At 36.4% G+C, this 14,122-nt stretch overlaps 1 protein-coding gene across 1 annotated transcript; it reads right to left on the reverse strand.

The window, feature by feature from the left end:
- Positions 1-870: 870 nt before the first annotated feature.
- LOC311079196 (uncharacterized protein) lies at positions 871-9,121 on the reverse strand. Its single transcript, XM_084108410.1, has 4 exons — positions 8,893-9,121; positions 4,097-4,124; positions 1,755-2,223; positions 871-1,684 (listed from the first exon to the last, which is right to left on the reverse strand). The coding sequence occupies exons 1-3, from the start codon at positions 8,906-8,908 to the stop codon at positions 1,866-1,868; spliced, it is 402 nt and encodes a 133-aa protein (XP_083964536.1). The 5' UTR covers positions 8,909-9,121; the 3' UTR covers positions 871-1,684; positions 1,755-1,865.
- Positions 9,122-14,122: the final 5,001 nt, after the last annotated feature.

Here is a 14,122-nt window from a genome sequence, read left to right on the forward strand (position 1 = left end):
CCAGAACCCAAGCTAGAAAACTGGTTGCTATGAACCCCGATTCTGGGTGTCAGACCCAGGGTGGCCTGCTAAGTCCTGGGGCTCAGTCTCGGAGCGGACTGTTAAGGCCGACCACCTGAAAGTTTTCTTAGGTAAGAAACTGACTGCCATGGACCAGTAAGTTTGGGAACTGAGCTTCATGGTGGCCTGATAAGGCCAACCGCCTGACAGTGGTCTTACTAGCTGGCAAAAATGACCCACGCTGTTGGGGGTTTGCCTTCTGGGAGGCCTAAACGGCCAACAATACAGTGGCAATACTTTCGTCAGCTGCTTTCAAAGTGAATGACACCATTTTGTTATTTTTATTAAGTTTTTGCCATAATTGACACAAAAACACAAAATGCTCTCGTGTCATGGTGACATCATGTTGTTAACGTGAAGATGATGTGTGATTGACTGGAATTGGGAACATTTTTTGTCGTCTTAAGATCTGTTTTATATGTTTGTATTGTTTGTATGGTGATTGCCTTATGCTTTTATCCTGCAACCAAATTGGCCTTGGGAAATTAATAAAGATGAAATGAACTGATATCAGTTATAGCATATTCCCACATCTAACCTAAAAAGAGTGGCATGGCCAGTTGTAACTAGAATGTGTGAGGCTTCTGGTTTCATTCGCTTCCAGTTATTTTACCTGTTAAAAAAGTCACGAGCAGACTGTCTAAAGTGTGGAAAAACAACATGAAGGAATTTCAATAAAAATGTGTTACAAATTTTAAAACAATTGTTAACATTTCCTGTAAAGCTATAATTAACATCTTATATAATCATTCATAATTGTTCAACTTTGCAATGACTTTGTCAGAAACATTACACATCAGCACACTGGAAAACTATTTTTCATCTATTGGCTTGTCTACTGATACATAATATTGGATAATTATATATAAAAAAAAAAATCTACACTAAATTCTGAAGAATTAAACATTTGTTTCAGTTTGTGAATAGTTTATAAAATAAAATGCACCTCAACATGGTTTTCATAATAAATAAAGGTTTGATTACTCAAAAAGTAATTGATTCACTATAATAGTTTTGGTGAATTTGTTGTTAAGTCGTGCTTTTGCATTTTAAAGTCTTATGTTTTATTGCCACTACTCAATGTTCTTCTTTCTGTAAGCATTTCACAGTTAGATGATCAGTAATAACTGTCATGTTCAGAGTTATTGGGTGAGTCGCATAAAGCCAGAAGTCCTTCCATATTCTCCCTCAGAGCATTAATGAGGTCTGGTACATCTTCACTACAGACGAGCCGATCCTCTGCCATGAGTCCTGCTGCCTTCAGCACATGTTTGATCATATTAATCACAGGTTTCCAGAGGATGAAGCTTCGGGTTTGTCTCTCCAGTACAGAGACTCTTCCTCTAAGGACGCTCAGTAGGTGTGTGGCTCTCCTGACCTTCTCCTGAACATCACCTGAGATCTCCAGCTGCTGCTTCACCTCTTTAATGTCCTTCTGAATGTTATCCAGCACATTATTGGTCTTATAAATGTCCTTCTGAACATTAGAGATCCTGGATTGATAATCAGACACCTTCCTGCTGTTCTCCTTCACTTGGGAGTTGGTTCGTTTGAGTTCTTCTTCAGCTTCCCTGAATTAAAGCCTTGTCGATTACACAAACTCCTTCATACATCATTATCGGACCTAGAGGACAGCAAGAAATCCTATCAGCCACTGTACTCTTTAATATGATGAAAGTAGGATTTCTTCTTACCAGCAATCCATCCAGCAATTGGTATCACGAGAACAGCGACTCCTGCTCCTGTTACCAATGCACCCGTGCCCATCCTCTCTTTCTCTCTATTTAATCCATATTTTGTTAATTCTACTTTTTTTTCTCCAAAGCCGCTCTGGAATAATTCAGGGATTCTTCCATAGAGGTCTTCTCGATGCGCAACTTATCCATGTTCATGCATTTTTCTTTGTGCTGCTGCTCAACCTTTTCTTTTTCTTTGATAAGTTGCTCCATGTGTTCATCCAAATGTTTCAGTTTTTGTACTATCATCATCTCTGATAGTTTCAGGCTCTGCTCGGCGTGTTCAATGTGTTCCCTGATTTCTTTGTAATTGGAGCACATGTCAGTATTGGGATCTACATCTGCATCCATAAGGCACTTGCTGATCTTCCAGGTGGAGGCAATGCCCTCATTCAGAGGCCCAGCGACCGCCTCCATATCCATAACTCTGAGAGTATGAAGGTATGGCGAGGGGGAAAGATGCTGAGAATAAGATGGCATTTATCATGGATATACACTAGGGCTGCACAAAACTATGCAAATAAACCGAAACGGTGATTTGGCTTAGTGAGATTATGAAATCGAAAAGGCTGCAATATTTTTTTTTCTTTTAAATTAAATAAATATATGCACAGTGTGTTAATGAGGATGATCAGTAATAAACACGGCTCTATCTGCGAGTTTGAGTCTATCGTGCATTTGAAAAAGCAACACGTGTCAAACATCTTCCCAAACATGAGAAGCATTTATGAACCTCTTGTCCAACAAAATACAGCATTTAGTAATTTAGTATTAAGTTTTCTCCCCAAACTCACTTCATAATGTCAGTTGAGTGTTTGCAATAACTTACTTTTGTGAGATAATGTGGCTTCTTATAGTATGAGGCACACAACATATTATTTCATAGTATTCTATAAGTGATAAAGGCTATGTTGATTAGCAATGTATTATATATATACACACTTTATTATTATGAAAATACCTAAGAAGGCTTGGGGAACTCAGATAAACCATTTGTGTGTTTATTAGTCGTGTTTAAAGGTGCTGTAAGCGATCTCGGTTGGCGTAACCTCTTGTTGATGTTTGAATTATTATCAAACAAAACGGAGGCTAGCTAGACCCTCCCTCCTCCTCATCCGCGCACTAACCCCCCGAACCCCACCCCCACATCATTCTTGTCGGTTATTGGCTGGAACAGTTTGTTATGTTTCGTGCTGAGGGTCACTCTGTTTGTTGCTCAGTTTGTTTTTGTTGCTGTTTGTGGAGCCTGGGCTGTCTGCAGAGACCGTGTTTTTTTACAGTGTGTTCAGGGGACAGGCAGCTAGCGGATAGTGAGGAGATGTTTGCGGTATGTGAAAAAAAATGTTTTGCCCTAAAAAATGTGTGACATGATTTAATAGAGCACCTTTAATGAATCTAAGTGTTTCTATCTTATTTTATTCAGCTACAGTGATATGCCCATAGGGGTTTCCTGGAATGATGTGTTATATTACTTCTGCACGGTATAAATAAATAAAAACCTTGTGAGGTATATGTGCAGTTTGTGTGTGATGGCGCCCTCTGGATTCAGTGTGAATGAAACAGAAGTGTGTTTAACACACGGTAATGCTCACTACATCCTATTTTGTATAAACATAGAAAATATAATAATTATCTCTAAATAAATTTGAGGTAAACATATGATAACATAAAGTGTTTCTTTAGTGTGCAGAAGTGTATAGTTTTTTTTCACAATAGATGCAGAAGAGGCTCATATTTCATATTAAATACACTTTGATTTTGCATACCTTCTCATGAAAATTGATAAATTATCATAATTATCCATTTTATCATAATAATATAATATTTTGTTATAAACACTTAAGACCTTTCTAATGATTTATAGTCATGCTGCCTGCATGTTAACAGGTAACCCTGCAGTTTTTCATTAAATACATGGACTTGTTATTATCATTATTTTCTAATTATTAGAAAATGTATATATAATTGTCATGTTTATTCGTAAATATTTTTAATAGTGAAAATGTTATTACAATAGTAATGTTTCTTATTTTGTTTAATATTTTTATTTAGCAATGATAATAATAATATTCAAGCACAACATTTTGGGCCAAATTGTGCAGTCCGCACAATAAACCTGTTGTATCATTTTGTTTTGTTTATTTGTTTTAAAAATCACAATAAAATCGCAATTTTAACCAGAAAAATCCCGATTAGATTTTCGTGCAGCCCTATATGCATATCTTTTTAATTTACAAATCACAAAATCAATAACTGATTTTTTTTCACTTTACTTAGTGTATGGAGTTAAAAACACTTACCTGGATAAGTGGAACGGTCTCATTTCATCTGTCATAGAGAAACACAATAGAAAAGTATTACTAACCCAGCAAGCAATTTTGCGTCTATTAGACATCTAATAGCCGTCAAAACACAGCCCAGACGTCTAGGCTAAAACGAGGCTAATTTTGGGCTGTCAGTGAAAATCTAATAGACGTCTAACCATAGCCCAAGAATAGACCAGTCATCAATTAGACAGCTATTAAACGACTACATATATACGTCTAATAGACAGGCAATATGGGTATAGGCTAAAACAGGGCTGATTTTGGGCTGTCAGTGAAAATCTAATAGACGTCTAACCATAGCCCAAAAATAGACCAGTCATCAATTAGACAGCTATTAAACGACTACATATATACGTCTAATAGACAGGCAATATGGGTATAGGCTAAAACAGGGCTGATTTTGGGCTGTCAGTGAAAATCTAATAGACGTCTAACCATAGCCCAAGAATAGACCTGTCATCAATTACACTACATATACATGTAATAGACAACAAAATGAGGCATAAGGATTCTTTTCACTCAAATATAACAGGTTCTCATAAATGAAAATCCATCCAAACTAATTGATTATAAAGGGATTTATTTAGAACAATTATATTAACAACTTAGACAACATTCAAACATAAAAATGAACAAATAAAATATTGGAAAATATGTAAAACAACTTAAGATACTAACATTTTTAAGAATTAACTGTTAGCTTTATATCCATAACCACCACCCCCTGCTCTCCCTGGTGCTTGTTTAAAATGACCAGAAATTGCATTTTTTATTTCCCATTCAGTCGCCGAAGGAAAGTTGGTCATCACTGCGTCTGCCAAATGAGAAAAAGAAAAAAATTATTGCTCAAGAAAAGCATTGTTGACAATCATTTTTAACTAATTACAGTCATTCACTTTTGCTAGGATGCACACTAGAGCTGGCCAATATAGAGTTAACGGAATATAGATTGAGACTATATAATTTATATTAATATAGACAATTTATATCAATATTATTAATAAATTAATATCAATAATTGAAAGTTTTTGCCTGCATAATGGTGATGCACTATATATATATATATATATATATATATATATATATATATATATATATATATATATATATATATATATATATATACACACACACACACACACACACCTAACCCTACAGTTTGACTTAAAAATATCAAAATTGAAACTACTGCAGAAACAATCTTGGATGCCCTTGAGGTAAGCTAAAACATGCCAAAATTTTATTTCAAAGTGAACTATCCCTATAAATCATTCTTTATCACGTACTCATATAACTCTAATGAACATAAAAAGACACTTATAGGGGTAGTTCACTTAAAAAAAAAAAAATCATGTAAGCATTTACTCACTTTCACTTGGTTCCAAACCTGTACGGCTTTCTTCTGTTGAACACGCACAAAAAATATATATTTTGAAGAATGTTGGTAACAAGACATTTAATGGTAGTCATTGACAAGTGTTCTGTATATTCAATTGCTGTACTTTGTTGACTGATTGCTGGATAATTTGCAATAAACAGTGTCTTTAAATCAAATAAAGTGGATTACATCACTCCAGTTCTGAGGTTTTTACACTGGCTATCTGTCTGTCAAAGAATTCATATCAAAATACTATAGCTGGGGTTATTAAATTAATTAACATTTTAAGGCCAAAGTAAATTTCTAATCTTCTGATGCACTATGAACCATCCAGAGCAGACCTCTCAGGTCATCTGGGACAGTAGCCAGCTACTTTTATATCAAATTTATAAGTCAAAATTATAAGTCAAAACAAAACATGGAGAAGCAGCATTCAGTTTTTATGCACCATATATCTTTAACAAATTCACTGAAAACTGAATGTATGCTGCATATTTTAATTCTTTTAAATCAAGTTTAAAGACTTTACTGTTTGCCACTACCTTTTATTAATTGGAAAGGAAAAAAATATTTTTTTATAATTTCTTTTCATGTTGCACTATGTTGCTGTTAAGTTTTATGTAAAGTACTTTGAAAATTTGCATTAAATCAAAAACTATTATTTCGTACTCTAATCTAAAAACAAAAATATATTGGTATCTTTAATAATAATAAAAAATAGTAATGATAATATTCATAGTTTCATGCTTACCACCTTGAATTTAGATACATTTTAGATTAAGGGCACACAGTTGCAATAACACGTGCAGGTAACGTTAACTTGTTGGAGAAAAATAGTACTCTGCAATGGTAATGTTAATGTCACGGTTTCTACACATTATAACAACTAACTAATTTAAACAATGAACATAACAAAAATAACACGCATACTTACAAGATCGAAGTAGAAATTTGAAGGTTTTCAGAGTGTTGCTCGCCCGTTGCTCTCCGACAGCAGCCTCGTGTAAAATAAAATTGAAAATGGAGGAAATGTGTATCGCGAGATCTGGCTAAAGTGATCTAGTCGCGCAATGCCAGTAGTCCCAGTAGTCATGTCTCAGTAGTGTTTCGATTGTGCCATCTAGCGGTTGAGAAATGCCATTGCATTTGATTTAATTTGAAATGATAGACAGTCATATCGTAGATTGTGTATGAATGTTATGTCTATGTGTGACAGCAAACATTAAGCTCTGTGAGCGAAAACATTTTTAAGACTAATATTATTATACTAGCTCGCTGGTCTGAATCAGGGCTATAGCCAAGCCGTACGTAGACCAGATTGCTGTGATTTCGCCAGGTGGGCTAAAGCAGACCGCATATAGCCCGTCTTATTCGGAGCTAAATCGTGACTACAGATCGACCATGTCGTGAAATGACACACGGTCATTCATCAGCAATGTTTACTTTCATTAAAACAAAGTGTTGGAGTTAGTGTAAATATTACTATTTTAAGGCCGTGTTGCAGGGTTAATTTTTCAACGAATTTGTGCAATTTACTTGTTGGTAATAAACATAAACTGTTAGGCTATCCATTGTATTTTATGTTGTTGGGTATCACAAAACGGAATATAATCCGAAAAAGTAGGTACTATCTTACAGCGGCTTGCAATTCTCCTTTCCACCACAATGCATTGCATTACGTCACGTTGGGGAGAGAATTTAATAAAGCCCGCCTTGAGAGCATTGAGAGCGACTAGAGAGACGAGTAACTTAGTAGACGAGACGAGAGTATTCAGATAGCGCAGATTATAGATAAATACATAGACATAGATAGATAGATAGATAGATAGATAGATAGATAGATAGATAGATAGATAGATAGATAGATAGATAGATAGATAGATAGGCTAGTATAGAGAGAGATAGGCAGACATGCCAGATAGCATAACGTTAGCATAGATAGCTAGCAGCTAGATAGATAAATATATAGAAATATATAGTAGGTAGATTGACAATGGTGAACTACTGTGTTTGTGCTGAGTGTAAAAACTATGGATGCTGAGTGAGGCACGTCACATCGTCACACCAAAACGCACTCACTTCCCTACACAGCACAAGCTTTCTAACGCAGTTTCCATGGGACGGCACTGCTCACACAAGCACCTGCCAAACACAGCGACAGACACGCGGCGGCTACGTTTGCAACAACATTTTCACCGGAGGAAGAGATAAACGCTTAGAAACGCCCATATAGCTAGCATGATGCCTTCTATTTCTAGATGACAAAGACAAAGTTTACCAGTACTACTACAACACTATGACAAAGGTTAGCGGTACTTATCTGAACTAACGTCATGATCACTTCTACTAGATATAAAGAAAACGTTGATTTTTCACTTGGTGCTATTCAATGACAGTAAAAAAAAAAAAAAGTGCCGTTAGTGCACGGCTGCTCGTAGACCATTTTTTACAGTCTATGGTAGACTAGCTCCAGTGCTCATTTCTGCGTTGCTAAATGAACTCACCAGGACACTTCACCAACTCTCCACTGATTCTCCTCGGACCATGCATTTAATTATTAAGTATTTACGACATTGTGGTGGCGTTCAAGTGCGTTTAACTCGTAAATACGATATATACGAGATGACTTGAACGCACCATAATACTAGGCTGAGGCTACCTTTCCTCCACTTCTCCCCAACGTGACGTCATCACCGAATTGCATAAAAAAAACGTTAATACCAAAAACGTAAAAAAACTGGTCTTTAAGACCATTTTTATGACATTTTAAAAATGATATACATATCTTGAGTGATTTATGTACCCATTAATCGACAGTGGTGGTTAACCTGCAACATGGACTTTAACTTAAATTCCCAATAACTCAAAGAAAAAATGTATGTGGTAACAATAGTAAAAAGCTATTATTATTATTATTATTATTACTTATTATTAAGGAACATCACAATATAATATTGCATAATGATGATATTCAGTACAGCATGGCATAAGCCTGATGTTGCTTTAACACATGCAGTTCAATCAACAATCAAGTCAAGTCACCTTTATTTATATAGCGCTTTTTTACAACCGATTGTTTCAAAGCAGATTTACATTGATAACAGGAAAATAATGCAACAAATTTTGTTTTGTTATTAACGCTGATTTATGGATCTCTAGGAAAAGAGTTTTACTGCCTTGTATTAAGTTATTCATTACGTGAATAATAATATGAAAATAATAAAACGAAAGTGTGTTTTTTCAGTCGATATTCTCAACTAACAAGAACTATTTCCTAGACAGAGAGAACAACACTTTGAGAGCTTAATAAACGGTACAGTTGAATCCAATAAACCTTGTTTCATCACAAGCATTAAAATATTTGATTAAAAAAATAAAATAAAAATCTTACCAGAAAAACGCCACATGTCAGTTCAGTCTGCGACCAGCTCGTTAGTTCAGTTCTGTGTCTTTCTTTAAAACAGTACACACAAAACAGACCGCTAATCCGTTATAGAGAAAGTGAAACCACGTTATGGGACGCGATGAGGGACAAAACTCTCAAAACGAAACGCGTTGCTGCATCGACTTTCATGATGCGTCTGCAGCGTCTCAATTCGCCTACTTGTACTACACCCAAAAAAAATGTATGTACTCTTTTTGTGAAGAAAAAGTAGATAATTTTGAGTGTGTAGCAGAAGAGTAGACAAGCTTTGGGACATACTTTCAGTTTCACGTCATAATCGCTCTTTGGTTGCTTTCGGTCGCTTAGTTACACGCATGTCACACAAACTGGCCTGTCAATCATTTTGTCAAAGATAAAATCCTCCTCATTTCATTTAATTTCCTACTGTATCAGAGAGAAATGATGATCTGCAGTCGCAGGTCTTACATGCAGAAACTCAGCATAATGGTCAAACGGATCTTTATAAAAGTCCACATTGTTTTTGCAGATTAAATATAACACGGAAAACATGAAATATTATATATATATATATATATATATATATATATATATATATATATATATATATATATATATATTATTATTATTATTTATTTTATTTTTTTCAGGTTAAACTTTGATTAGTCACAAACTAATCAAACGTCCCCAGGGACGCGTGACGCAAACTAGCTTTATGCTATATGCCCTATGTACTGTACACGGCATCGGTTGTCTGTGTGTAACAATGCCTATTGTATTGTCCCTGTTAAATAAACAAACAACTATTTTTAAAAAAAAAAAAAAACCTTAAAATTAAAACAAACCTCACTGTCGGTCGCACATGTATCCGGCCATGTTTTGTAGTTCTTCCTTCAAACGCAATGGGTTGTGGGCAATATTAGCGGTTCGGAGATCCACCGGGAATAGTAGATCATAGTCTTCTGGCATACTTACTCTCTTCAACTTCCTATCCTTTGGGGACACACTTATTATAATCTCACACACTGTTTATGGTGGATAGTATGAACATTGAGACGCAGGTTTCACTCCAGCGATCTTCATTCAACAATGAACAGGGACAAGGCAACACCGAATGAAAAAAGAATTACAATTAATACGAGAAGGTCTACAAAACAGTTACATCACCCGAAAAACGGGAAATCCCCCTGCGTTGCAATGAGCTTTGTTGCCAACTTTATCAGTATTTATGGACAATTTTCTGGGTAGATCTGTGCCACATCAAACAAATTTAGCAATCATCATTCTCAGTATGGTTAAATGCTAAACAGTAAAATAAAAAAAAATAACAGAAGGAAAACATATACGACTTAAAAAATTTTTTTATTATATTTTAAAGGCTTGAAACATTTTAAATAAAGATAGTTTTACCAAGTTATGAGGCTGATTCTCACAAAGCTGTACTTTAGGCAAGTAAAAGTAAGTAAAAGGTAAGTAAAAGGCAAGTATTTTATAAAATACTTTTTTTCTTTTTCATAATTCAGGGATAATTCATAATTTCATAAGCAAAGCTGTGAGGGAAAAACAGGACCACATGAACACCAGCCGTTTAACCTTAGCCTACTGCATTTACACATCCGTGAGACTTTTTGGGACTGTTTAGCATTTAGCTTAGCCTTGATGTGTGCTATGGTTTCCTTGCGATATTTACACTTTTCAGTCAGGGCTGTTCAGCTAGTAATATCTGTGTTTGAAGATCTTGAATCTTTGCTTCACACTTTTGTGCCTCTGCATTTTTAGATTGCACTTCTTTACATTTAGCATCTATATTGAAGATAGACACGTTGTTAACTCAAGTAGCCGTCTACAACTTATGAAGTTTAAAGCCTCAATTATTTCACCATGTTTTGATTTCTTTTGATGTTTGCCAATTATGTCCCACCATTGGAGCATCTCCTCATCTGGACATTTAATCACAATGTACTCTTTCTTGAGTTTACACAAGCTAGGCTCAACTTTTTTTGCTCCATAAAGCAAACGATACGTCACTGTCATATGGGACAGGTTTAGTATCAAAATGATTAAGTATCAATGAACTTGATAAATGTTGCATGTATGTTTTACTATCCACAACCAAATGCCTTTCAACTTGCATGTGTAAAATTCAAAATTGAATAAATGTGTTGCAATTTGTAGAAATAAAGACATTTTTGTGAATACAAATGTTTTCTTTTGTATTAGTGTATCATGATTTGCACATGCAACAAAGAAGATGTGCATGTGTGGATCACGTGACACATTATCCGCGTTTCCACTGTCGGGCCAGAGCCGGGCCGTGCTAGTGCGCGTTTCCACTGTCACTTCCGGGGCTTGATTGGGCCACGCCGGGGCTTCCTCGGAGCCAACGGCCAGGTTTTCTGGCCCAACGAATACCTTGGTCCAAAGCGGGCCAGCTCGGGTTAGAGGAGTGGTTATGAACAGAGGCGGAGTTTAGCCTACCTGAGACGGCAGCGCCGGATGATTCTGTCAGCATTAAAGACTTAAATCATTTATCTCAAAACTCACTTTCATGTTTGAATGCCTTCTGTTTGTGATCCGATGTGGATTCTGACCACCGTATTAAGGTAGACATATTTATAGGTTACGCGATGCAAAAGACTATGCACGCTAGTTACCATAGTAAACATGGTAAATATGAACGGTTGAAGAAATCAGACAAATCATAAAGGCTATCACAAACATGGTTTCATTTTATCTGTCAGTATAAGCCTGTCTCGTCTCTTACCAGACTATCATAAAATAAAGCAATTTTTTTTCGGCTCTGATTCTCTGACTGAAAATAGGCATAACTGTAATAAACAGAAACAGACACGACTGAATAAGTAAGTGTGTCCTCTTTCTTTTGTGAAATAGACCTAACGGTATAAACCAATTTATTTCTGTGTGACTGATGTGACCGGATGAAGATCTAGTTTTTGTTAAGATCTAGACACCTATGTAGGCTTTCTATACTTACTCCCTTCCTACAGAGGGAGTCTGTTGCAGGCTAACCTCCTTTGCTTAGTTTCCCACTCGGGTACTATAGGGTGTGGTTGGAATTAGGAAGTAGATAAAAGCAGCGTGCAGAGTTGAGGAATTGTTTTGGTTGGCCCGAGCGAGCATGCGAGCTGGTAAAAGTTATTCACACTGGAATCAGAACTCTCAACTGCCACGTCAAGCACAACTTGTTAAAAGTTGGACGGGAGTATTTAATTTATACTGGTCGGCGCATCGCCTTTGTTCTCAGCTGAAAGCAGGGACGGTAAGCGCCTATTATTGGCAGCATTTAATACACAAAGCATGATGCCTGGAACCGATGTAGTTAAGTCACATGTTAACGTCTCTCTCCTTGTTCTCAGCTGTGAGCTGGAGCAACGAGAGCTTTTCATTCACACTGGCGACGTATTGCTGTTTGTAGCTGTAAACAGGAACGGTAAGCATCTGTTATTGACTGTTGCGTAAAATTTAGGAAGCTCGGTAACCGAGGACGCACTTTAACAGAACTATACTCCTCATTCTCAGCCTTCTTGGTCTCAAACGGGAAGCCTAGTAGCCGAGCAGGGCACCAGTAGTTAAAGGAGAACTTGGTAACTTTTTTAACTTAATAAAACTGTCTAGAAATCATTTGAATGGTTAAACAACCTGTTCTGGTGATATTGGTGACTTTCCCCGCTCCCCCCAGCGTTCCCAGGCGGAAAACCAACCTTGCAACTTGGGGACTACCGTCCCGGCAAGATAGAAATTGGAAGTCTCGTGAGAAGCGAGAACTAGAACGAGAACGAGCGCGAAACACAAATTGCTTTACAGCAATTCGACATAAACACCCACGCATGTATGATGTATTACCAGATTACCCACCTCGATAGACATAGCTCCACACGATACAGTTGGCTTGCTCCGATCATAACAAACGCACATGAGCAGCGGTAGAGAGGGGGAGGAGGCCGCCGCAAGTGAGTTTTGTACGACCGTGTTGTGAAATATACACCCTCCCACAGCTGTAGGGGGAGCTCGTGGGGAAAACATGAGACAACAAAAGGGAAAATCAGCGAAGAAGTGACTAGAGTTCACTAGAGTTGCAGAGTTCTGCTTTAATGCAACTAAGAGCAGGCAATCCTTAGTGCAAGGTAGCTATTTATTAATGTAATTATGTAATGATTTAATTCATAAATGTGGGACATACTGTGCAATTGGGTTGTGGTTTCCCTGCTTAAACGTGTTGAATTATTGCTGTGGGTAAAAATAGATTTTATATATTTATTCTGTGTGGTATGTTGTAAGTGTGATATTATTCAGTGTGAAACACTATTTTGTAACCCAGGGAAGGACAATACAAATATAAAGAAACTTGTGCAGTTGGTTTTATGCTATGTGTGCTTATGGTATGTTTGTGATTTGTTGCAGAAACTGAGTGCTTCTGGGTGTAATTGCCGCTTTTCCCCCCATTGTAATTTTATCAATTATACTGTACCTCCAAGGTTTATTGTATATTTTGTTTATTTGTTTCGTTTGTTTTGTTCTTTCCTTTTTTTTTTTTTTTTTTTTTCTTTGAATGGTCTGACAAACATTATTATAACATTGTGCAGCACTTGCCCAAAGCTAGCCTCTAGCTTAGATTTGGTGTGGTTTCACACGTGTTTTGAGCTTGCTGTGTACAGAGTTTTCCTATTGGGGGTGCTGTGCTAACGGAGATTGAGGTATTTAATTCACTGTGTTTCTGTGTGATAGTGAGGCCTTGCTGTTGGCCATTTGTGTGCCTCTGGACAGTATTATTTGTCAACCTTCAATATTTTAACTATACCAGTGGTGATAATAAACTGAGATTAATTTTTGTATACCAGTCTCTTTCTCCCTCTTTTTGAATCCTCTAAGATACCTGTTGAAGGGAACTAATAATAATAATAATAATACATTTTATTTGTAATGCACTTTACATTACAGCAATCTCAAAGTGCTACAGAGCATACAGTTAAATAAAAACAAGGTTAATAAATAGTTAAAAGAAAACTATAAAATATATTCAGCAAAAGGCTTTTTAAAAAAGATATGTTTTTAGGTTTCGTTTAAAAACATCAGTAGGCTGTGGGGCTCTCAGGAAGTCAGGAAGGGCATTCCACAGCTTCGGAGCAGCCGATGAGAAGGCCCTATCCAGTGTTGGGAAAGTTCACTTTCTACATGAACTAGTTCAAAGTTCAGTTCA

This window comes from Abramis brama (assembly GCF_963993115.1).
Source record: "Abramis brama genome assembly, chromosome: 3".
NCBI classification, from domain to species: Eukaryota; Metazoa; Chordata; class Actinopteri; order Cypriniformes; family Leuciscidae; genus Abramis; species Abramis brama.